Here is a 23,811-nt window from a genome sequence, read left to right on the forward strand (position 1 = left end):
AAGCACTTGCAAGATAAGGACCCAAAGCACTAGCTATCTTATGGACTTCTGAGCTGAAAGACCCTTAAACTTTCAAATCTGAAGCTTTAATCTGAATACAAGATTAGATTACATACCAAAAATGTATTCATTGAGGACTTTTCTCTCAACAGTAAAAGATGAGAATTGTACTTAACTTCTAAAAAAGGTATTTATTGCTCCTCTTAATTTAAGAGTGCTTTTTAAAAGTCTTAAAAAGAATTTGCTGTTTATTGTATTGTCCGTTTTTCTGGTAATTCTGGTCATATTTTTATGGGCACTATTTTTTCTAGTATTTGCCTCTCTTAGTCTGTTCGTTCATCTGTCTGTCCCATTTCAGGTTAAAGTTTTGGTTAAAGTTTTTGGTCAAGGTAGTTTTTGATGAAGTTATCAACTTGAAACTTAGTAGACATGTTCCCATTGATATTATCTTTCTAATTTTAATGCCAAATTAGAGATTTTATCCCATTTTCATGGTGTACTGAACATATAAAATGATATTGCAGATGAGGCATCTGTGTACTTGGGACACATTCTTGTTTTTTTTTTAATAATTGCATTAATATTGTATTGTCATGTTCTTATTACAAATCATGTAGATGCCATGAACTGAGATATTCCTGTTGTCATGTTCTTGTTACAAATCATGTAGATGCCATGAACTGAGACATCCTGTTGTCATGTTCTTGTTACAAATCATGTAGATGCCATGAACTGAGATATTCCTGTCGCTCCATATTTCTGGGAAAAACAAAATGCACACACTATTTCTCTCCAATTTTTTTTTAATCCTTTTCAACTTTTAATGGTCACAAAAAGAATCAAACTCCTGCAAAAATGCAAACCATGGAGACAACATCTGATACAATTTTATAATCTTTGACCAGGATAATCATCAAAGACAGGAAATCCTCCACAATAGTGTCTGTTATTTCTTAGACTTGCAATCATTCCAGTGTAAGATTCTGAATTTTAGATTTTCCTGATGATTGTACATTTATTTAACTTTACTTATATAAATGTGTATTAAAGAGTTAACAAACCTTCATCTGTTGGTTTGTAATTTTCATCATAGTCCTCCTCCAGGACAAGCTGCTCTCCCATCATCATCTTGGCAGATTTTAGTGTGGCCAGCTTTTAAACGGATGAAGTAAGAGTCTCTGCGTGACCTATAAAATAAAGAAGAACCATATGTTAATGTAGTGTTAAAACTAAAACAAGACAGCTAAAATATATATAACACAAAATATAAAATTGTCAGACACATGGATTTACTCTTAATTCAGAAATAATTGCCTCCATTTATTATTGCGATTTTGACATATTAAGACTAAAATGCAGTTTTAATTTTTGTGATATTGAGAAAGATCTTGTTTAATTTATATAAAAAATTTCAAAATATGAGTTTAACTTATTGGGCCTATAATCCTGTCACATTTTTCGCAATAATAAAAACATTGCAATAATTTCTGAATTTACAGTTCAGTACTGTACAGTATGAGGCATTGGTATATATATATATGAAAGACCATAGCAGATTACAAAAAAAGATACCTCCCTTCTTCTTATGACTATGTATAGTGTTAGCTCTGAATTATTACTTTTTCTTTCATTTGTCATCAGATTCTTTAAAACATTTGTAATAGACATTGTACATCATTGATTTTTATTGCACTATTTCCACAAGGTTGTAATAATATGATACATGTACATTGTAACATGTATTTTTTTTTAAAAACAAGTGACCTATATAATAATATGAGAAGGCATACAGGTGAGGTATGTTAAGCTTGCTATCAATTATGGCAATCATTCTTGGTTATAATTTAAAATACTAATTGTTTATATTTAGCATAAACAAACATGTCTAAAGATTCAATAACTTCCATTTTTTTGGCAGTACCGGTACTTTAAAATTAAACTTCAACATAATTTTTAATAAGAACAATTTAATCATAAGGAAAGTACCGGTACACAAATTGTTTTTCTAAATTTTGCTACATTTTTGTACATTAAATTTGTTTCTTTTATTTCAAATTTTCAACACTCCTCATTATCAGGACTATGATAAAATAAAAATATACCTATTTAAAAAGAGTAATTCTGCAGTCACTATTTACATGCATGGATCCAGTATAGAGGGTGGTAAAGGGTTATTTTCGTGCAACGTGATCACCGTTTTTATTTCACGTTCAACGTGTTTTTACTTTTTTATTTGACGTTCAGTCGTGCAAGACGGGTGCCTCGTTCAACGTGTTCTGCTTTTTTAATTTTACGTGCATCGTGATTTCAAGGTTTTATTTTGCGTGCTCTGTATTTTTCAAATAAAATTCAAACACTAGGCAGGGATCGTCAAGAAATACTTTTTTAAAAGCCGTAAACCAATTATATCATAAATGTGTATACTAAATCGGGAATATCAAGTAAAACAAAGAGTTAATATATATACAAGAAGGCAGTGACTCAGTCACAAAAGGTTCAAATCATAAGTATTTATTTTTTCGTGCAACGTTCAGTACAGAAATTATTTCACGTTCAACGTGAAATTATTTCTTATTTCACATTTTTTTCGTGCAAGCAACCCCCCTTTACCACCCTGAATAATACATCCAGCCCAGTTAAAATGACAGTCTGACAATCAGATGTTTACAATACACATCTTACTTTTTAAACATGTTAAAAGGGCTACCAAAATTATTAGAAAAATGTCTTAAATTGTTATTCAACAGCTTGACTTATTTATCAGCTTTTCTCCACATTATCCAATAATTTCCTGTAAAGTTTCTTTATCCTTCTAGATCTGTTTACAATATAAATTATCTAATAATTTCTAATTTTGAAAGAACTAGTTTTAATTTTGTTAAAAACCCATGTACATGTATTCTTGATTTACATTGTACATGTATTATGCAGTCAAAAAGGAATACTTTTTTATACACATTGTGTGTACATATGCCTTTCTAACATTAATCTCATTTCTGATTTACATAAACACTCATGAACCATATTTTACAGTTGATTTAATACAAATGTACATGTGTATGTTTTAAAGTTAAAAAAAGGGTCAGGAATAACCTATTATAACCATTAGTTGGTGGATTATACTTCATTTAAAATATAATCCCCCATTTGACACATAATGAGATACACTAATTGAGGTACATGTATAATGCAGTTTTTATCCCTAAAATATCTAAAAGATATTGGAGCATCTTTATGCATTTACCATAAAAATCTTTGATGACCACTTAGCGATGACATGTAATTGATACTGACACTTGTGTTGCAATTTGTTAGAGAACTATCTCACTTTATGTTTAATGATGAATTGTGCATGTACTTGACAGTTGTGATGAGGATACATTCATGACGAATATAAACAGTAAAATTTTTGTTTAATTTGTTAACAGTATTTTTTTGTGCATGACAATATAAAATGTGACTCTTTATATTATAGAAACATTAGTCTGAACTACTCTGATTTTTAACAAGGTTTTTGATGGTCCAAAAAAAGGGGGGTTCCAACCCCCGGAACCCCCCTGGATCCGACACTGACCTTTTACAGTAGTTCGTGCATAAACACATATATCTTATATACAGTTGTAGGTGATTACATGTATGTGTTTTAAGTAAATTTATAAAAATTTTGAATATTACTGATGTATAAGTTTATGGTATCAATATCAGTTTATAATGTAATGGTATACATAGAATTGGCTTATGACTTGTTGTTATATGCATCTTTATTTCATTTATATGTTGTTTTAATATTATAATTGTCTGTATTTGGATCACGCCTCTATTGTGCTCTTTCCAATAAAATATTGAATTGAATTGTAATGATAATTATTTATTTGAGACTGCTGACAATTCACGATAAAATAATAATTTGAACCAATTTGACGCTAACAGTAGTTTGACTGTTTGACACCTGACAGTAAAGGGCATTCATACCCTAATGCCTGAATTGAGGTATTTGTATAGTTAGAAGGATTGGAATCTTGCGGTTTATTGTAATCTCTTCGATAGTTAGTAAGTTATTAAAAACATAATATCCAGCTAGATAATAACAATGGCACGTATTTCCGCATTTATTTGGTAGAACACACAAATCTAGGGTGCTCCAATAAGGCAGTTTAACTGCCTAAAAATGACAGTTTGATGCCTGACAGCAATGATGGTTAATACTGACCTATTTACAGGGTTCACCATAGAAAATATTAAAAGGACAACCAAATGGTAGACATCCTATGTAAAGGTCAGTCAGGTAAGAACAAACATGGTCATTAAAATAAGAATACTATTAGGATGTTTATCTCATTTCTGTCCTTTCAGAAACAAGAAAAAATCAAACTTTTGCTCTACGTACCCTTGCAATTTATTTTGTCGGACAAACATGTTCATATAATATGTAAAACACAGGCAAGACATTTTAACCATTTGAGTAAAATGCTGTTCTAAAATAACAAGTGTTTTGAATGAAAATATGTATCATTTGACATTTAAAGGGTCCTAGTTTGACAGTTTGCTTTGTTCAGACATGTTTTGATAGTTTTAAATATGTAAAAACTATGCTTTCTCCAACCTTTTTACAGATAGTCAGTCGATAAATATATCAAATACTGGGTACTTTAATAATTGCTTCTTGCATGAAGACTTTACATTTATGGTGTTTGAAAAAGTTTGGAAAAATGTTTACCTTTCCAACGACAGTACATTCTTTTCACCTGCTGAATTGTGGGTAATCAGGTAAACAAATTTATAAAACTCGGATAAAAACGGAATTGGTTACGAAGATTTATCCGTAATAAATTTGCCTACTACCCGACTTTCTAGTTTTCAACAAGGATTTGTATTCATTATAAAAATCTTTTTTTTTCAATTAAATCTGATTTCATTTCTTTTAAAAGATAAATAAATTATTTATGGTTGTTGAATATGATTTTCATCTGTGAAACCGACATAACAGTTTAACCTAAAGTTCAAACGGTAGGCAAAATGCTGAGCTGACGAGACAATTTTTCATGTTCATTTCCAGATCAATGGGCCAATAAATGATAATGGCTACATTGGAAAAAACAAACAAAAAGTGCAATTTTTCAAAATTCTAAGGGCCACAATTCTTTTAAAAAATGGTTAAGAAGGGCTAATTGAATGTTTGACTGAAATGATCAGAGACATATATATGAAAATAATATTACTGGAAAGTTTTATTCTATCACTAAAGATATGTATAATAAAAGTGACCTCTGTGTTAAAATTGATAATGAAATGACTCCATGTTTTAAATCATTTATAGGGGTTAGACAAGGTGATATTTTAAGCCCAAAAATTTAAATATTTATCAATGATCTACCTGACAAGTTTTTATCTTGTCCTGATCCAGTAAATATTAATAACCGTAGAGTAGACTGTCTTATGTATGCTGATGATGAGTAGTTTTTTTTCTTCAGAAACACAGGAAGGCTTGCAAAAGAGAATTAATATGTTACATAAATATTGTTTAGAATGGTGTTTTGATGTTAATTTAAAAAAGACAAAAAGTATAATTTATTAACAAGCCAGACTGAAATTTTTTAAAATGCTGTTTACATTTTGGAGGTAAAGAGATTGAAAGAGCAAAATTATATAGATATCTTGGAATCACATTTACGTCTAGTGGTATATTCAAGCAGTGTAAAGATGAATTATACAACGAATCTTTAAAAGCATGTTCTAAGCTAACATGCTTGTCATCATCTAACCCTAGTATTGCCTAGTATTTACATCTTTGACATCTTTATGATCATACAATTAAACCCATACTATTATATGGCAGTGATATGGCGGGATTGTTTAGAACTGATTCAGCTGCATGTAAAAAAAGATAATGATTATATTTTAGAAAAAGTTTTTGGTCAGGATTCTTCAGAAAAAGCTCATAACAAATTTATGAAATATATTCTTGGTGTAAACAGAAAGTCAAGTAATATAGCTGTAATGTCAGAGCTTGGTAGATTTCCTATGTATTTTACTATAATTTTATCAATGTTAAAATAATGTCATAGACTGGAACGTTTGAAAGAAGGATTACTAGTTAATTGATGCATTCATATGTTGTAAACAGTTACATTGTTCTGATGTAAATACATGGTATTCTAGTAAAGATTATATTCATGCAGAGAGAGACTGAATTACCAAATTATTCCATTCCATTCCATTCCATTCCATTCCATTCCATAGATTAATTACGTAATTCGACGGCGATGTTACTTTGTTCATTTAATCGATCATATATACTTTTTGTCTTTGTCTTATTTTAGTTGTTTAGTCTTTCGTGCCTAGCTGATAAGTCAAAGCCACTTCCAACTATTTTTTTTAAAATTTTCTTCTTATATTATGTTAACACCTATGTCGGCCCAAATTAGGTTTGGCTCGAGAGCTTATAAGTAATTCCTTGTACATGTCCGGCCACATTTGTTTCTTTAAGGAGTCTGTTATTCAGTGTCTGATCCTTCCTATCAGTTTGATTGCAATTGGTCATTCAATTTAATCGAAAACGGCCCCGGTGCACATGAGCTATGGCGTAATGCCGTGACGGTCATGTTAAAACCGACAAATTATTAACTGATGATCGTTTGTGAAGACCAATTCTTCAAGTTTAAAAAAAATAGTTTGTCATATAGACGTTTTTTCCTCAATCAGACAGAAAGATTGCCCATCTTGGTCATGTTTTTCGTTTGATGATAACAAAACGAATAAATGTTTAACGACCAAGACTATATGGTTATAATAAGAAAAGTGGTTATAGAGAAAATGAAAATATTAAAATAAGAAAAATAAAAATACCTTAACCAAACACTTTTACTGAAACGGGACAGGCGGACGAACGGGTGGACGAACGAACGCAGACCGAAAAAAAAAACATAATGCCCTTCTACTCTCGTAGCCTGGGGCATGAAAAAATAGTGTCAGGTGCAACAGAACACTAAGCAAATTTAAAACACTGGATAAAATATATTTAAATACATTGCAAATATACAGAGCTAGATTTTTAAATTAAAAATTGACATCTAGATAAGGAAATAACCCAGCACGAATTGAAAATTACTCTGCTGCATTTGATAATAACACAGATACCAAAGCCCCTGTTATTCAATTTAACATACAAAGTATTGAATTGAATCTACAGACGAACTTTCTGACCTTAAGAATATTCCTTCATTTAATTTTTTTTTATCTGCCCCCCTGCATAGTATCAAATGGTTTATCCCCTTAACTTGAACCAGAGACATATAATGCATTATTGTTACATATAGGTACAACCGGGGATGTTCGGACACCTTTATAGAAACAGGCTCCGAAAGTGGTTTTCCGTTGTCAGAATGTGTAAATTTTTTTGTCACATTTTTGTGGGCATATTATAGTTATGATTTATTCCTCTTTTGTTATAATATCACTTATCAACAGTTAAAAAAATGCATATCCACGGGTAAAACCACCTGTGGGGAACTTCGGACAGTTTCGGGTATGTTCGGACATTGTTTCGGGTAAGTTCGGACGATAATGACATGGCTATGTCAGCCCGTTGGTTTATAGAATGTTAGGAATTTTAACGATCTTATTATGCTTATATAGTTTTGGAACAATGTGTCAATAGTGTATATCAGTTATCCAGGCAACTAAAATATTATATTGAATATACTAAGCTGCTGCTCTTTGACATCTGACGTGAAATATCATTGGTATTGTTGATGCATTTCGTAATTTTTTACTGAATAATTCCTGTTGTTGGTAGGCACTGGCTACGGTTACATTGAAATGTAACAATTATTAAAATAAAAATATTGTTACATCGAGGACTAATTGCCGGAATGCAGGCATGGTATGGAACTGATTAATTACGGAATAAACAATAAGATTGAGGGGGGAGGATCTTATTCGGGACTGACCATTTCAGGATATCGGTTTTAAATTTATTTAAAGTTGGGATTCCGGGATCAGGACCCCTCCTACCCTCCCTCAATATTTGGGTCAACGATTGGTTGTCTACTCTCAAACAGTGATATATTTAATATATATATATAAATATTTCAGATTTTAAAGTAATTAATGTAATACTGCAGCTTACATATTGACATTAAGCACACTTTTATCGTCAAGAATGTCCAATGTAAACAGTGTACAGTGATATTGGTGGAAGATATTTTTATTTATGTTGTGAACTCCATTACTCAGAAGAGGTGTGTCTACATTGGCAGAATATATACAATGTATTACAGATTACAGTTTATACTGTGTGTTGTTGTTACAGGAAAGACTTCAATGTACGATTGGACTATTATATATATGTATATAAATAAAACCTTTAATGTAACATCTACTATGTTGAATACATTTTTTTAAACTTTGTATTTTCAATGACAGTTCCTACAAATCCAGTAAGCAGTTTTGGAGCATGTTTCTGTCCTGTGCATTTTTTGGTGAACCCACTCCAAGCAGCCATCTTAAACCATGTGATTGACTGATTTTTGTTGCTTTACGTCCAGTGGCAAATAAACCATTTGTATAACTGTATAAACATTTTGTCTTGGTATTGTTTAAGTTTCGATTCAAACGCATCTCAGATTTTATATTTTCCACTAAAAACAAATTGTGTAATATGGAAAATCTTCCTTTGGTCCATTGTTCAAAGTATAATGACAGTAATAACTGTATGTATGCAATTATATACTGGTACTTAGAAGCGAATATTTTTCTCAGTTCTTGACAACAAACAATTGAACTCAGTGGCGAATCCAGAATGTTTGCCTAAGAGGGGGACCACTCCCATCACGCTTCAGTGATTCCCAATATAAACAACCAATATTTTACAAAAAATGGGGGCCCTGGCTACCTGGGCCCCCTAAATCCGCCTCTGGATCTATATTTGTTTTCGCTTTGGCACTACTAAACTGTAGCAGTTACGGTGACCTATAGTTGTTAATGTCTGTGTCAATTTGGTCTTTTGTGGATAGTTGTCTCATTGGCAATCATACCACATCTTCTTTTTTATATATGTAGTAGCTGTACCTTTCAGAATATCAAAACAATTAATACTATCATCATATTTCATTAATACAAATATAATGATCTAATACATATTCGTTTAGAAACAAAACTATAGGAGGTTCAAGTTTAATAAATATAGCGTGTCTATTTTAGTATGTATTCATCTCCAATATTGTTTGTCGTCATGCATATATATTTATATATATATAGGACACTAATACCATTACCATGATTACGATCTGGTTAAAATGATTGAAGTGCAAATAAATTTGGAAAAGTCATTCGTTCAGGTATGTAACTGTTAAATTATTTCTTTTTCTCCTTCTTAACCTTTAAGTTGTTACACTTCTCATCCTTCTTTGCTTTCAATTTCTTACACTTATCGTCCTTTTCCTGCTTAGCCTTGCGTTTTTCATTTAGTATTTGTGGACTCGTTAACAGTCTATGGGAAGTTAACCTTCTGCTGTTTTTCTTAGGTGGTTTTGGAATTACAGGCGGCAATTTGAAAATATTCTCCAACTCTGAATTCCATTGAGAAGACCATCCAGTGATATCTTGATGAAGTGATGATTCCACGGTTTCTCCTGCAGTGATTTCCATGTTACCATCATTAAGTGCTGCCAAAATATTTGCAGCATCTAAATCCGATAAGCTTTGTGAGATCATTGGATCATTTGATGTGTTCAAAATAGAATTATTAGGGCTTTCGAAATCAACTGTGTATTCACCATCTTGGCCTTGATTTTCTGCCACTGTATGCACGGAGCTTGGGACCGCTGACCTGTGAATTTCAACAACAACTTCTAAGTTTTGCTGAACATTTTCTGGTTGAGCAATGGGCGTCACATCTGTGGGCAGTGATACAAATGGAATAGGGTTGTTTGGAACACTTTGTATGTTGGCCAAAACCCATTGAAGAGGGTGTTCATCAGTTTTGGATTGGCCATTATTGTTCCGGTCAAATGCATCGGAAGGGCTGAAAGCTTCTTTAGGAATTGCTAAAGGATTCCAGTGGTATATTCCTGTAGATTTAAACCCTGATACTATGTTTACCCTTGTGAAGGCCTTCTCATATGCCTGTCGTATCAATTTCGGGGCTGATTCCTTGTTGACTATGTTGTTGGGGTCAGATGACATGTATTCGGTACATAAGTATCCATATTCCTTCATTAAAGGTCCAAACATTGTTCTGTCAAGAGGACACAAGAAGTGTGTTGTATGTGGTGGAAACGCAAGTACCTCTATCCTGTTTGCAAGGGCTGCTTCCAGAAGTCCCAATGTCTCATGTGAATGATGAGAATCTAAAACTAGAACCTGTGGTCGCTGGGGACCACAGTGTTTTAGAAACACGTTTTTGAACCAATCCTCACCGAGCTCATCGTCCATCCATGCTTTTGCCTGGAAACGCCACTCTGCGTTTTCTGGTCCTTCATGCATGTTGTATGCTCTCAGAGAACGCGATGTTTTACCTTTTGCCACAATGAATGTTGGCATTTTTTCCCCGGCGGCATTGACACAGGGAAGGAGTGTTATATTTTCCCGTGTATTCCCTACACGACCGGGAACTGACTTAGCACCCCTACGCGCTAATACTCCAGCAGGCTGATGTTCTAGATTGATCCCAGTTTCATCCATATTCCATATTGATGTAGGGGAAAGTTCTTCTGTTACTGTTTGCAGTTCCTTGAAGTAGTTGCCAACAACAGTTGCATTCAGCATTCTTGATCTTACTGTTGAAAGTTTTTCTGGTTTTCGGATTACAACTTCAGGATGTCTGTTTTTAAATCCTTTCCACCAATCTTTTCCAGGAATACCATTCTTAAACGGAGTTTTTAGATCCATTTGTCTGACAAGTGTCCCGACGCGTGCCAACATCTGTCTCTTTGTTATTCCAAAGCCTTTTTCTGATAATGTCAGGACTACCTCCACCATTCTGTCTTCAATTTCAATTGGTATGGTTGGTTTTCTACCAAATTCTAGTGCTATTGTTTTTTTACCTGTTGTTCTGTCGTTTAAACTTGACTTGGGGACACCATAGCGCATTGCTGCCTTTCTAATTGACATTCCACTTTTAACTGCATCAACTGCATTTTTTAGTGCCTCGACATCATATTGTCCGTAAATCCCTTTTCCCTTATGGGGCATTCTGATATCTTAAAATTGTCAAGGTTAACTCATTGATAGATTAATTGATCGGTTAATTAATTAATTAATTACAGACAGACAGACAGACAGACAAACAGACAGACAGACAGACAGACAGACAGACAGACAGACAGACAGACAGACAGACAGACAGACAGACAGACAGACAGACACCTTTAATAGCAGACCGACAGACCGACAGTCAGACAGACAGATACCTTTAATAGCAATAGCTACTTTTTAATTATAATTATGTAAATATGCCTTTCAATTTATTACTTGATTACTACATTTAGAAATACAAAAGAACCTTCGTTATTTGCGATGTTCAGGTAAGTACATACATTTTCTGTAACTTTAAAATAGATGCATTTCGGTGAACTTCCAAGATTTGTTATTCTTTAAAAATAAAAGGAGATGTGTGTGGTTATTATTTTTCATGAAAACTATATATAAATATCACATTATATCTAATGACAAGTTTCTTGCCTCGTCAGCAGTAACTTAAAACCAGCTCAACACCAAATCTGCAAATATGTTTCAAAGCCGTCCTTCACTCTGATATCGGTGGATGTAGGAACGAATACGTTGGTCATTTTTTTTTATAATTTTGTAATGGTCAATATACTATTAATTAAATTGTCACTAATCAAGAAATATTTATCGGCAAAAAACGACGGACATATTGAACAGCAAAATATTCACATACATCAGTGTAAAAGAGAGGACAAAGAAAATACTGAGGGGACATTCAAACGCATGCAAAGGAAATAATTCACATTTTGATACAGAAGTTTTATTTTTACTTCAATTATCTTACACAGAGAAAATGTTAACATTTGATAGGGGTACATAATATCAAAAGTCGTGTTGGTCATCAGTTATTTCATCTACACAATTTTGCATTCTGATGATATCGTTGCAAATTATTGCATTTTCTAAATGCATTGTTTTAACAACAGATTTACACAATAACACTACACTGCGAATCTCAGAATCCTTGTCATATTCAGATTGCGACAATTCCGTTAAAACGTATTCATGTAGACGACATTGTTTGCAAGTTTCACAATGAATGATAAGATCTTGGCCGAGTAGATATACTTTAGGGTGATAGAAAAACCATTCATTTTCTAGCATTGCTATAAGTTCTTTTCTAGTGAAAAATATTTTCATCTTGTTCACTGCAGAAAATGTGCCAATACTACGTAAATTCTGTAGCTTCAGGAAGGACATGGTAACTTAATGTTCTGTGTTTTTGGTAAAGGAAAATATTGCAGGTTAAATGTTGAATTCCAGGGGACACTATTTCCAACAATAATATGTCAAATTATGTGTAGTTTTTTACTGAAAATGTTTTTTTCAGGAGTTTTTAGTTTATTATGTGTAAATTGTTTCTTACTGAAAATATAATGGAGTGTTAAGTCCACAGAATTATTAGAACTAATTAGAAATTGTAAAAAATATGAAAGAGGGTGATCATTATGCCTCAATTTCACCTAGAAATATTTTAAGAACTTTCAATTGTCATTGGATTCATTTCTGTACGAAAAAAGTGTGTCCGAATATCCCCTCTTTAATAGAAAATAGGGTTGGGGATGTTCGGACACATTTAAAAGGACAAAAGCACTGTGAAAAAGCTGTTAAAACCCGATGGAACAGGAAGAAACGGCAGAAGAAGAACATTAAAACCATAGAAAACTATTTTTGCAAAGGATACAGATAAAAAAAAGCTGTGTAAAAAATCTCCTAAAGTAATTCACTGATCTAACGTTTTGCAGTTCCGGTTTTAATGTTTACAGTTAAATTTTGCCGCCGAAAAACTTTTTTCAAATATGAGCCAATGAAAAATCTTATTACAGAAGGGTATTCCCCGAGAGTTTGGAGTCAAGATAAGCCCATTTTAATTGGCTGTTCTTCAGATATGATGTCATGGGCTGCAAAATATGCCGAATCAGAACGGAGAACTGAAACAAAACTGTCCGAACTTCCCCCTCTGTCCGAACATCCCCGGTTGTACCTACCATCAATTTGGGAATCAGAATATCTTTATTGGAAAAACCGTGGAAGTGTACAACAGTTGTTAACTTTTTTCATTTGGTCTTCGGTGGAAAGTTGTGTAATTGGTAATCGTACCATAATATGGTATCAATGATAATATGATATGATATCATCCTGAAAAAAGGATGGTATGGTACGATTACCAATTAGACAATTATCCACCGAAGACCAAATGAAAAAAGTTCACTTTTGAATTGTACTCGTAAATCAAATATATTTGGCCTATAACTTATAGAATCGAAGAAGCAGACATAATCACAAAAACTTATTATTGACCAAAAACCACAATGAGTGTTAGGTCAAATGAACCATGTTAGACATGTACACCTTACAATCATTCTTTTCATTGAATTTATTTTGGTAGACAATTATACCTAATCCTAAAATTGAACAGGACATTACTTTTTGTAATGTAATAGTACAATGCAGTTATTGAATAAAAAAAGTAATATTTGAAAATGTAACATATGCAAAGCATTCAGGCAATGAAAATGACTTACAAAATAACATAATGCAAATCAGTCATGCCAATGCTTATAAAACTGTATACCAAATACCATTGACTCCTCCTAAGTGATTCCCTTTACAATAATATACGAGAATACATATTTATAGTGTTACATTTTGATAAAAAATTCTTTTATTGATAGCATTGAAAAACCTAATAAATGTTCATACTCTGTGCATATTTTTTTTCTTCTTAGACAATAAAAGCATAATCCCCCTTGAAATTAAATGTTTTTTCCATAAACACCATCTTCACTAGCAAAGGGTAGCGATCCACTCCCGTTCTAGATTGAACCCATGGCTAGCGAAGATGAGTATTGTTGTGGATTTATCTATTGTGAAAACCGATTTGAATTGTTGTATTATAATTTCAGCTCTCCCTTTGCTGTCGCTGATGACTTTCCCTTTGTTTTTAATGGGGCTTCTCCATTGTCATTCTTTTCTGGATTTCACGTATTTCCAGAATGACTTGGTATTGTTTGTTTCTATGCCCTTTATCATAGTGTCGTTGCTATATTACCATTCAGCTTTCCTTATTTGACTTTAGACCTCTCTTAGGAAGTGCCTGTAGTTTGTCCATTCTTTTGTTCTTTTAGCTTGCTGATATAATCGGCTTTTCTTTTTGAACATCTTCCTTATTTTGTGTGTTATCCAGGGAAGGCTGTTTTTTAGCGGATTTATTTGGATCGTATATGTTTGTTCATGCTTTGGAATAACTCTTTCTTGAAAGAGTCACTCATTTCTTGGACATTTGAACCTTGTGTGTACATCTGTTTAATTCTTGTTGATGTTTTAGAGATGTCTTCATTTAGGTTTTCCCAATTTGCCTTTGAGTATAATAGCATGTTCTTGGTTTGCGTTGATAGTATGGGTTATTGTTGCAGTCTGTAAAATCACCATTTCATGATCATCTGATATGCCTGGTGCGTCTTTTTTTTATATTTTAAGTTTTTAACTAAAGATGGTTTGGTGGTGAATACCAAATCAAAGAGGTTGTTTTCTCTTGTTGGTAATTCGTATATTTGAGTAAGTTGCAATGTGGCTGTTAGTTCCATAATTTTGTTTTGGATTTCTTTATCGTTTGCGTTTGCGTTTGAGTTTATTGTTGATGTTTCTCAGTTAATATCTGGACAGTTTTAAAGCACCCTGTTAACATGGTGTGGGTATTCCTGGCCATTGCCATGTTGAGTGATTTTTCTATTTTTTTCTACACATTTTATGTTCCTTTGTGGCATGTAGAATGAGTCCGATATGTAGTTCTTTTTTCCCGTTAGGTTGTATTTTTCACCCATTCTATTTCGCAGTTTGTAACAAGTTAAGTTTGTTGTACAGTTATGATGTCATTATGGACTAATATAAGACTCCTTCTCCAAGCGTTCCCCTGTCATTTCCATATGCTGTATAACCTTCTGGGAATACTTCCCTTGATTTGATTGCGTCTTTTGTTGGATTTTCCTCAGGCTATTCTCCTTTTAATCACGATTTCATTTCCACAAATTATGTCGGGTTTAATGTAGTTGACTGCTGCCTTTAATTCTGATGTTTTGTCTTTTATATTCCTACAGTTAATAGTCAGTATTCGTAGGTTTAGTTTTTTCGGTAGGCTGAATGTGTTTTTGCTTTCTGTTCTGCTCTTATTCACAGTGTAGATACTATTCTGTACGCTATCCGGAAGTCGCGATTTTCGAAGCGATGATTTCCAACTGGCTAACAGGACGGTTTTGCCTACGGTAACTTTTCTCATCATTTGTTTACTCCTATATCTACAAAGTGCTTTGAACATCGTCAAGGTATATATAGCATCATAAGTATGAGTTACTGTAACAAAAACATGCATTAGAATATAAAATATACGTGTGCATCACATCAACTTGGTAGAAAAAAGTGAAATCGATGGACAATTTTGCTCTCGTAATACAAAGCAGCCTTTATTACAATTTTAATCACCTTCCTTAAAAAGATACGTAGTTCTTTGCAGTATCATTAATTCGTCAAGCGATTATTGTTGATCGAATCTTGGATACCCATACTATAATTTGATATCTTCTCCAGTCTAAGAAATGTCCTCAAATGTATATCCCATTTTAGCCAATCGAATTAAAGCCACATCATACGGTAACCAACGAGAAATTATATTTGAGAAGTTAAAATCTTAAGATGGCATTAACATCTGATGAAACTATGGTGAATGTATGGTTTATAATTCTTGAATACCTATTCTGCAAGTTGATATCTTCCCCAGTCCTGGACATATTCACAATTCTACATCCCATTTTAGCCAAACGAAATTTTAGCCAATCATACGGCAACCGTCGAGAACCGATATTTGTCAAATATAAAATGATAATACTTAAATTGCGTTAATATCAGAAGAAACTAGATGCATAGATGTATTGATTTAAACATATATGCTACAACAACAACAATACTTTATTTTAAGAGGGTTACACAGTTAGCTATGTAACTAATCTTCCCTGAGGCCCTCATCATGAGAAATCAAACAAAATGCAAACATATACATTGCATACATTAGTATAAAAAGTCAAGTATGATAATAATGTTTAGTACAACTTGATAAAATGTGATGTAAAAAAAATTAAAAAATAAACATGATGACATGATCAGTTTTTAATATTATTGATACAGCTAGGTTGATTTCAATAAATGATCTGTTATTTTGTATTTAAAGAATTAACATTTGTAATATTTCTTAGCGGTATTCGCAAATTATTCCACAAGAATGGTCCAGAATACATAAAAGATTTTTTGAACAATTCTGTTTTTGGTTTAGGGAGTATGAGGTTTCCTTGAACAGCATTTCTCAAGGGGTATGGATTTCGGTTTGAAACATAACGAAACTTGTTAGTAAGATATGATGGGGCATCATTTTTAATGCACTTAAATGTCATCACTAACTTATGATATTTTATTCTCTGTTCAACTGTCATCCAGTTTAAGTGTTTGAATAAAGGTCCAGAAGGCGCGAATGGGTCTGTTTCTAGTATTTATCTAGCAGCCCTCTTTTGTAATTTTAATATCCTTTTTAAACCCTCACTGCTACAACTACTCCATACTATACAACAATAATCAATTAGTGGCAAGATATAACCTTTAGAGGTGAATGTAGTGCTGCAGAGGGTGGCATTTCCCCTCGTAGAACTATATTTATGGTTAAATTAAGACTTTTTACATGTTCCATTTAAACTTAATTATGGACCTCAGTCTTCTTTCTCAAAATTATGGACCTGCATTTAGTTTCGTTGGCAAAATATAAAAAAGAAGATGTGGTATAATTGCCAATGAGACAACTTTCCACAAGAAACCAAAATGACACAGACATTAACAACTATAGGTCACCGTACGGCCTTCAACAATGAGCAAAACACATACCGCATAGTCAGATATAAAAGGCCTCGATCAGACACAGGCACATACATAAATAAGGTGGCGGGTTTAAACATGTTAACGGGATCCCAACCCTTTCCCTGACAGTACAACATAAGAACGAACTATAAAAGTCAGTTGAAAAAGGCTTAACTCATCAGATGGACAAAATACAAGTGGACGTGGCCCGGTACTTATACATCCCGAAACAAATAGACACAATGAACAGATCTGAGAGTACTCGCAGTTATCTGACAGCTAGTTCAAAGCAAATAACAACTAATAAAAAAATCATGCATCTAAAACTAAACTATCAATCCGTACACATCCAACATCCAATGGATTTAGTGTAAAGACGTCATAAACAGCCAGAGAAACACATGATATTGTGCAATGCCAAGTTACAGGTATCGACAGATTGCTATCCATATGTATATGTATATAACATACTAGTAATATTTAGTTATCTTTTAATTTTCTGATAACAAAATCAATATTTATACCAATAAAAACAATATTCAATGATCTTATTACAGTGTTGAATAGGTAGCCTTTTAGAATAAGTTTAAGCGACAGGTTTATATTTCCCAATTTCCGTTTATTTCTGAAATAATCGTCACCAGACAAATTCGAGCCAAACATGTCAATCTTTTAAAAGTATTGGTATTTCCTTATTTTTTCTCATTGTAATACGCCAAAAAGACTTGTACCTTTGTTTATTTCTTTTTTTTTCTCACTAGGGAAACGAAGCCCCATATAGTAAGATTAAAACAAGTAGTTTGTATAAATATCATTTATTAAAACACTACTTTATTATTCAAAATTACTTCTCCGCTTATACATTAGTAGTTAAACGTTTTATAATTACAAATCTTCTATCAATAATGAAGACAAAATTTCTCAAACAAAATAGGTCGAGTAAATTCTTATTGAATAAAGATATAAAGAAAAAAACACCACACAATTAACCAACAAACATCTCTGGTCAACCATGAAAAAATCTCTGAAACCAAACAACTCAAATAGTCAATAGCACTTGCATGGAAATTAACACTTTTGTAAATGTTCAACATTCATCAGAAAAAAAGTGTTCTTAATTTCAAACAATGCTTTCGTCATCTGGACCTTTTCGGTATTTTGTTTTACTGTCCTGTTTGAGATTCCAAGGCATGTGTTCCTAAAAAAGTAAATAAATCATATGCAATAGTACTTATTGTAAATTATATATATTTATTATATATAGACATTTTTTTTTATAATTGGTTAAAGTTTATCGTCATTTATTTTATAGATACATATATAGAACAGAAAAATCAAATTATTGCTATTATTGCAAAGTTATGAGAGTTATTTATGATATTTTAGAGTAGATCTTAAGACTTTTTAAGAAGTCACATCGGATTAACATCCCAGATAAAGTAACGATCATCGTAACATGCAAGATAATGAGCATAACGTAAAATAAAAAAAACAAAAATAGTGTTTCGTAAAAGTTAAAAGCTGTCAGGTCGTTGATGTAACAACAACTTAAAACCTAACAGTTCAAATGTCACTTAAACAATAACTATTTTAAAAGACCAAAATGTTTCTTGACGATCTTCTTATTTTCGTGACAGCTCATCATAGATACCTAAAGTAATATTTTGTACACGAGACGTGCGTTTCGTCTTCAAAAGACCCATCATTGACTCATAATTGATAAAAACAGCCAAGGTAATATTTATATAAGGTAGAAAATCCATAGTATTTCAAAATATATTCGAGTTTTGCAAACAGAAGATTTATAATTGTGTTCATATTAATGTGTCAATACCTTTTTATAAAGTGAATCACGTTAAGTAAACGTTTCAATAATGTAACATTATGCGTACAATTCAGGATTAAGTTTTCGAAGTAAGTAGTTTGAACTTACCACTGAACCAATTTTCCTGTATTTCTTTAACTGTAAGAACTCTATTGGGCCATCATCATCTTCATCCTTGAGTCGAAAAAAATACATTTATAATTATGTATCAATTTTATTTGAATGATCATCTTTAAGACAGTATTGTTTCTATACTGTGAATTGCAACAATATTATATAAAATCCATTCGTACCTAATTTAGACATCATTAAAAAAAAATTTGTCTGAGAGTCTTCGTTACATAAATTTTCTTATTCTAAAATGAAGTTATACCATTTACCTTTTCTTTTTAAATTCATAAGTTTTAACCTCAGTGAAAATAAAGCAAACGTTTTACAAATAATACTTTTCTAATTTTGTGTTGCTCAGCAGTTAGCGTTCTATGTTGTGTTTTGTATACTTATAGATTATTGTTGATCATCTCAACGAGATTGATTTTCTCGCTTCAGCAGGGACGGCGAAAGCGAGAAAGGCAATTGAGTTGAGATGACCAATGATAATCTGTTTATTGCTATTTTACCTATGGCGACGTTGTCATATTCATGTCAATTTCGTTAGCAACGCCACGTGCCTGCTTAGTTTCTAGCGATAAGTTTTCCATCTTAAGCGAATAGCATCATATAAAAATTATAACAAAAAAAGATCAAACGAAAAATGCACAAAATAGCGATAATGTTATTTATCTTTTGAGCATTTTGTTTTGCCATTGCGTTGTCAGTTTGTTTTCAAATAATGATTTGCTTCTCTTTTTGTTTACCCGTTTTATTGTACGTCCCTTCCTTTGTAGGAAGCATATATCTTTGCATTTTAAAAAGCTATTTAACTCGAACTTTTACAATGAAAGTCAATTTAGAAAAGTCAGAATGTAGCCACAATATTTAAAAAAAAACCAAAAACGTAGACATCTACAGAAGAAAATTAGATGTTCATATCCCGTCCTGAAAAACAAAAGACTCAATCTTTGTATGTATAATATGAGGGTAACTTATATGAAAACTGGTTTAGTGAAACACATGCTTATCAGCAGTGAAAATGCGAAACATTATCAAATAATAAGAACAAATCATGTGTTATGCATAGTATGTGTTATGCATAGAATACAAACTGTGTTAATTATGAGATTAACTGCATCGTCTTAATCAAGGCAGCATCGAATAATTTAGTGCTAAGTGTATGGTACATACTGACATTCTGCCAGCGCTACTTCAAGATGATATTATGATAACCAGATACAAGAGTAAGTTTGTTTAAAATACTGATGAACTCATAAAAATAACCTAATAAACAGATTTTTGTTTACTAAAACCGTAAAAATAAAAATAAAGGGACTGCTCGTCAATATATTTCTTAAATGGATAACTTAAAAATATTCTTAGCATACTATACATAATGTACACAGTATATCGATATAATAACTTTATCATTATAATCATAAATTTTCAAAGTTGTGCTTTTTCTTGCTTTCTATTGAAATCAGTTCACTTGAGCATCACACTGATTATAAAATACATACAAGCAAACTATATTATAAACAAGTCAATGATAACGAAGTCAGTATCAACATGTTTATTTCCGCTCACGAAACTTATTTAATTTTATTACAATTTCAATCTTTATTTAAAGGTACGGAGTACTTTGCAGTATCATATTTCGTCAAGTATTTATCTGCTGATCGAATCTTGAATGCCTCTACTGTAATTTGTTATCTCCCCCATTCCAGGAAATGTTCACAATTGAATATTGCATTCTAGCCAACCGAATTGTATTCATTTTCAAACGTCAACCAATGAGTACCGATATTTGTTAAGTGATAATTCTAAGATGGCGTCAATATCAGATGAAACTACGAGCATAGATGTATGGGTTTACACATCTATGCTACAAGCAAACACTCTTTCAATTTCTATATTTCGGCGAGGAAAACGTACTGTACCTTACAGAACATCTTTACGAGTGGTTTATTCGTATTTGTTGCTGAACTACTGACCTTTTTGGAATACATACATACATTATACTTAATTTTACTTATAACTTAATGTTTTCCTTCTTTTCTATCATATTTCTGTATTTAATGGCATGCTTAAGACTTTTAATGTTAAAATTTAAGCATTTGCTCTACCCCTTCAGGTTAGATAAATGTTTTAGTTAAACGATGTATTCTTTATTTGATATTACGATTAAATGAATAAAAAAAGAGAAACTTCATGTTTGTTAGATAGAACCAAAGGGAATATCCCAAAACCTGTAATACATATTTACATTTGTTAATATATACACCAAACACCGATAACTTAAACATTAGTATAAAACATAATTATGATATGGCTAGTTGTATTAGGTCCGAAATTTAGTACACAAGTTAACTTAATCCAGATATGATTTATAAGCATATTTACCTTTGATAATTCAACTAATCATTTCTAGTTCCCATGTGTTCAGAAAAAATATATAACCGAATTTAAAGGCTGAACATTGGTTTTCCATTATTAAAAATATATACAATGAATACGATAAAATTCTATCCCTCACAAAATTAAACCCTGAAGGATTTTTGAATGTTTACTTTGTTCCTCAAACTTTGCAAAAGATAAACATTAGAAAACATAGTATAATTATTAAACAATGGGAAACAGTGTATCAAATGCCGAAAATGGTAAATTGTTAAACTGAATTTAATGCTGAAACAAACAGCTTGAATATATGTGATAAAATTGTGTGCAAAATGAGCAATCCTTGAAGCTTTGATATACATGCAATAGCCGTTTGAAGCATATATTATAATCTCTGGTTAGGGAATATATTAATGTGATGTGCGATGAATGGATTTTTATTTTTTGTTTAATGCTTACATTATCTACATCCTACATAGATAGAATAAATAAAATATGATATATTTAAATGATTGTACAAAAAGCATTTAGAAAAAAATAATAAGCTTTGATATTTAGTCAGATAGTAATTTCATTGTAATAACAATCAGTTAACGATGAAGTGTGTCATTTTATATGAACAGATTGACACAAATCTAAAAAAAAAACGAAAAAAGAAAGATTGACACAAATATAAAAAAACTCGAAAAAAAAGACTGACAAAAAGGAAGGTAGTATAATACTGGAAAAAATACATCAACTAACGCGAATGTTTTGAAAATTCATTTTTGTTACGTCAATCAAAAGATTATTACAATGTACAAGATTATGAAATACTTTATCATTAAAGTAAAAAGATATAAAGACTTACGTCCATATCATCGTCGTCAACAATTAATTCTCCTTCGTCTTCCTGTTTCATCATTTTGTCTTCCGGCATAAGTTCGTCCAGCCATTTTAATTCATTCTTTGAAAAGATTCTTTCCATTCCCTTTCTAACAAAACATGTACCCAATACCATAACAGGGAAAACGATAGATATTGTTTTTATAGCTTTAATGGCCCATAGTATTCCCAAACATAAAATTTGAAAAAATGTAAACAGGTGAACTCGTTTTATCCTGACGTGTCGAAGGTACATATGGTCTGGTTGATATTTGGCAGGCATAAGCATTATCATCATACGGTCCATAAACTATAAAATAAAAGACTTGGGATTAAGATGAGCAAGTGTTACTACCTCATTTCTTTTATTCCTAAATAATTTCATGAACTATTCCTGACATATTTTGCCCTATAAACTGGTTTTGAAAGATGCAAGGTTTATCTGAATAAGTGTTTTGAATGACACATACGGAACTTTGGATTTCAATGCAATGTCTAGAATGACAACAAAACCATAAAATTCGAGTATAAAAATCCACATACTTTATATATTCATAAATAATATATTGTTTTCAGTATCTTTAATGACAACATGTTAAAGATTTCCCAAGGAGATAGTTTCATTATTTGACAAGCACTAATTTTGCGATTTTTGTATAATAGTTACAACACGTATTCTCACATACCAAACCATTTTTTATTCAACTATATTTGCTATTCTTTAAATGTTTATGTGTATAACAGTTGAAATATTTGTTAAATTAAAAAGTATACAAATAGAAAGTCGCAGTTAGCATTTTTCCCACTGGTTATTGATAGATTCAAGTTGTTGTTGTTTTTCTAAACATACCTGCATTCCCCTGAGTGCCGACACTCCCATATAAAGAAATACACCATATAAAACAGGCATTGGTACAAGCTAGAATAAATCAATTATAAATTATTAAAAAATATTTATATCCATACTTGTTAAAAGGCAACATAAGGTGTAATACCACCAAATCATGGTACGTCACATCCGGTTGTATACGATAGTAGGTCGAACAAAATATTCCCTTGAATTTGACAGTTGTAGGTTATTAATCCTACATTTCATTGCAGTAAAAAAAAATCTGTGTCATAAACATATGTCTTTGGTATTTCAAAACACCATTACTTTTTATTTGGGATTTCTATAGAATATTTTGTAATCCTGAGGTTACATGATAACTAAACCTTGTACAAAGATAGAATAAGGGGAGACATTTGATTGGTTAACTTCCAATGATGGTTATTTTCTTATAAACAATGAAATGTTATGTGAATTTTTTTCTATAGTATTGGACAGGATAAAACTTTACTCATGCCAAGCATTTCTTTATTTTAAACAAAGATAAATTCTGCACATTTTTTGGAAAAGTGCAAATTAAACAAAGACTAATAGGGAAAAATCAATGGTGGTATAACACCTTAACAATTGTCTTGCAGCAGCTGAAAATTTTCACTTACTGAATGTGTATAAATGCTTT

At 31.9% G+C, this 23,811-nt stretch overlaps 2 protein-coding genes across 5 annotated transcripts in view; both read right to left on the reverse strand.

Annotated features, from left to right (window-relative positions):
* LOC143079342 (uncharacterized) overlaps positions 1-4,777 on the reverse strand; it is a 49,633-nt gene extending 44,856 nt beyond the window's left edge. For both annotated transcript variants that reach the window (XM_076254598.1, XM_076254597.1), the window contains exons 1-2: positions 4,718-4,777; positions 1,062-1,187 (exon numbers count right to left, since the gene is read on the reverse strand). In XM_076254598.1, the coding sequence (XP_076110713.1) occupies positions 1,062-1,128 (67 nt within the window). In that variant the 5' untranslated portion in view covers positions 1,129-1,187; positions 4,718-4,777. The remainder of the gene's footprint in view (positions 1-1,061; positions 1,188-4,717) is intronic.
* Positions 4,778-17,923: 13,146 nt separating this feature from the next.
* The window catches only part of LOC143079343 (electroneutral sodium bicarbonate exchanger 1-like), a 50,609-nt gene continuing 44,721 nt past the window's right edge, over positions 17,924-23,811 (reverse strand). For 2 of the 3 annotated variants that reach the window (XM_076254600.1, XM_076254599.1), the window contains exons 17-21: positions 23,154-23,222; positions 22,290-22,613; positions 21,899-21,910; positions 19,058-19,123; positions 17,924-18,322 (exon numbers count right to left, since the gene is read on the reverse strand). In XM_076254600.1, coding sequence (XP_076110715.1) covers positions 18,245-18,322; positions 19,058-19,123; positions 21,899-21,910; positions 22,290-22,613; positions 23,154-23,222 — 549 coding nt within the window. In that variant the 3' untranslated portion in view covers positions 17,924-18,244. The remainder of the gene's footprint in view (positions 18,323-19,057; positions 19,124-21,898; positions 21,911-22,289; positions 22,614-23,153; positions 23,223-23,811) is intronic. The other variant, XM_076254602.1, reaches the window with a different exon arrangement.

The sequence above is a fragment of the Mytilus galloprovincialis genome, chromosome 6 (assembly GCF_965363235.1).
Source record: "Mytilus galloprovincialis chromosome 6, xbMytGall1.hap1.1, whole genome shotgun sequence".
In the NCBI taxonomy this organism is placed as follows: domain Eukaryota; kingdom Metazoa; phylum Mollusca; class Bivalvia; order Mytilida; family Mytilidae; genus Mytilus; species Mytilus galloprovincialis.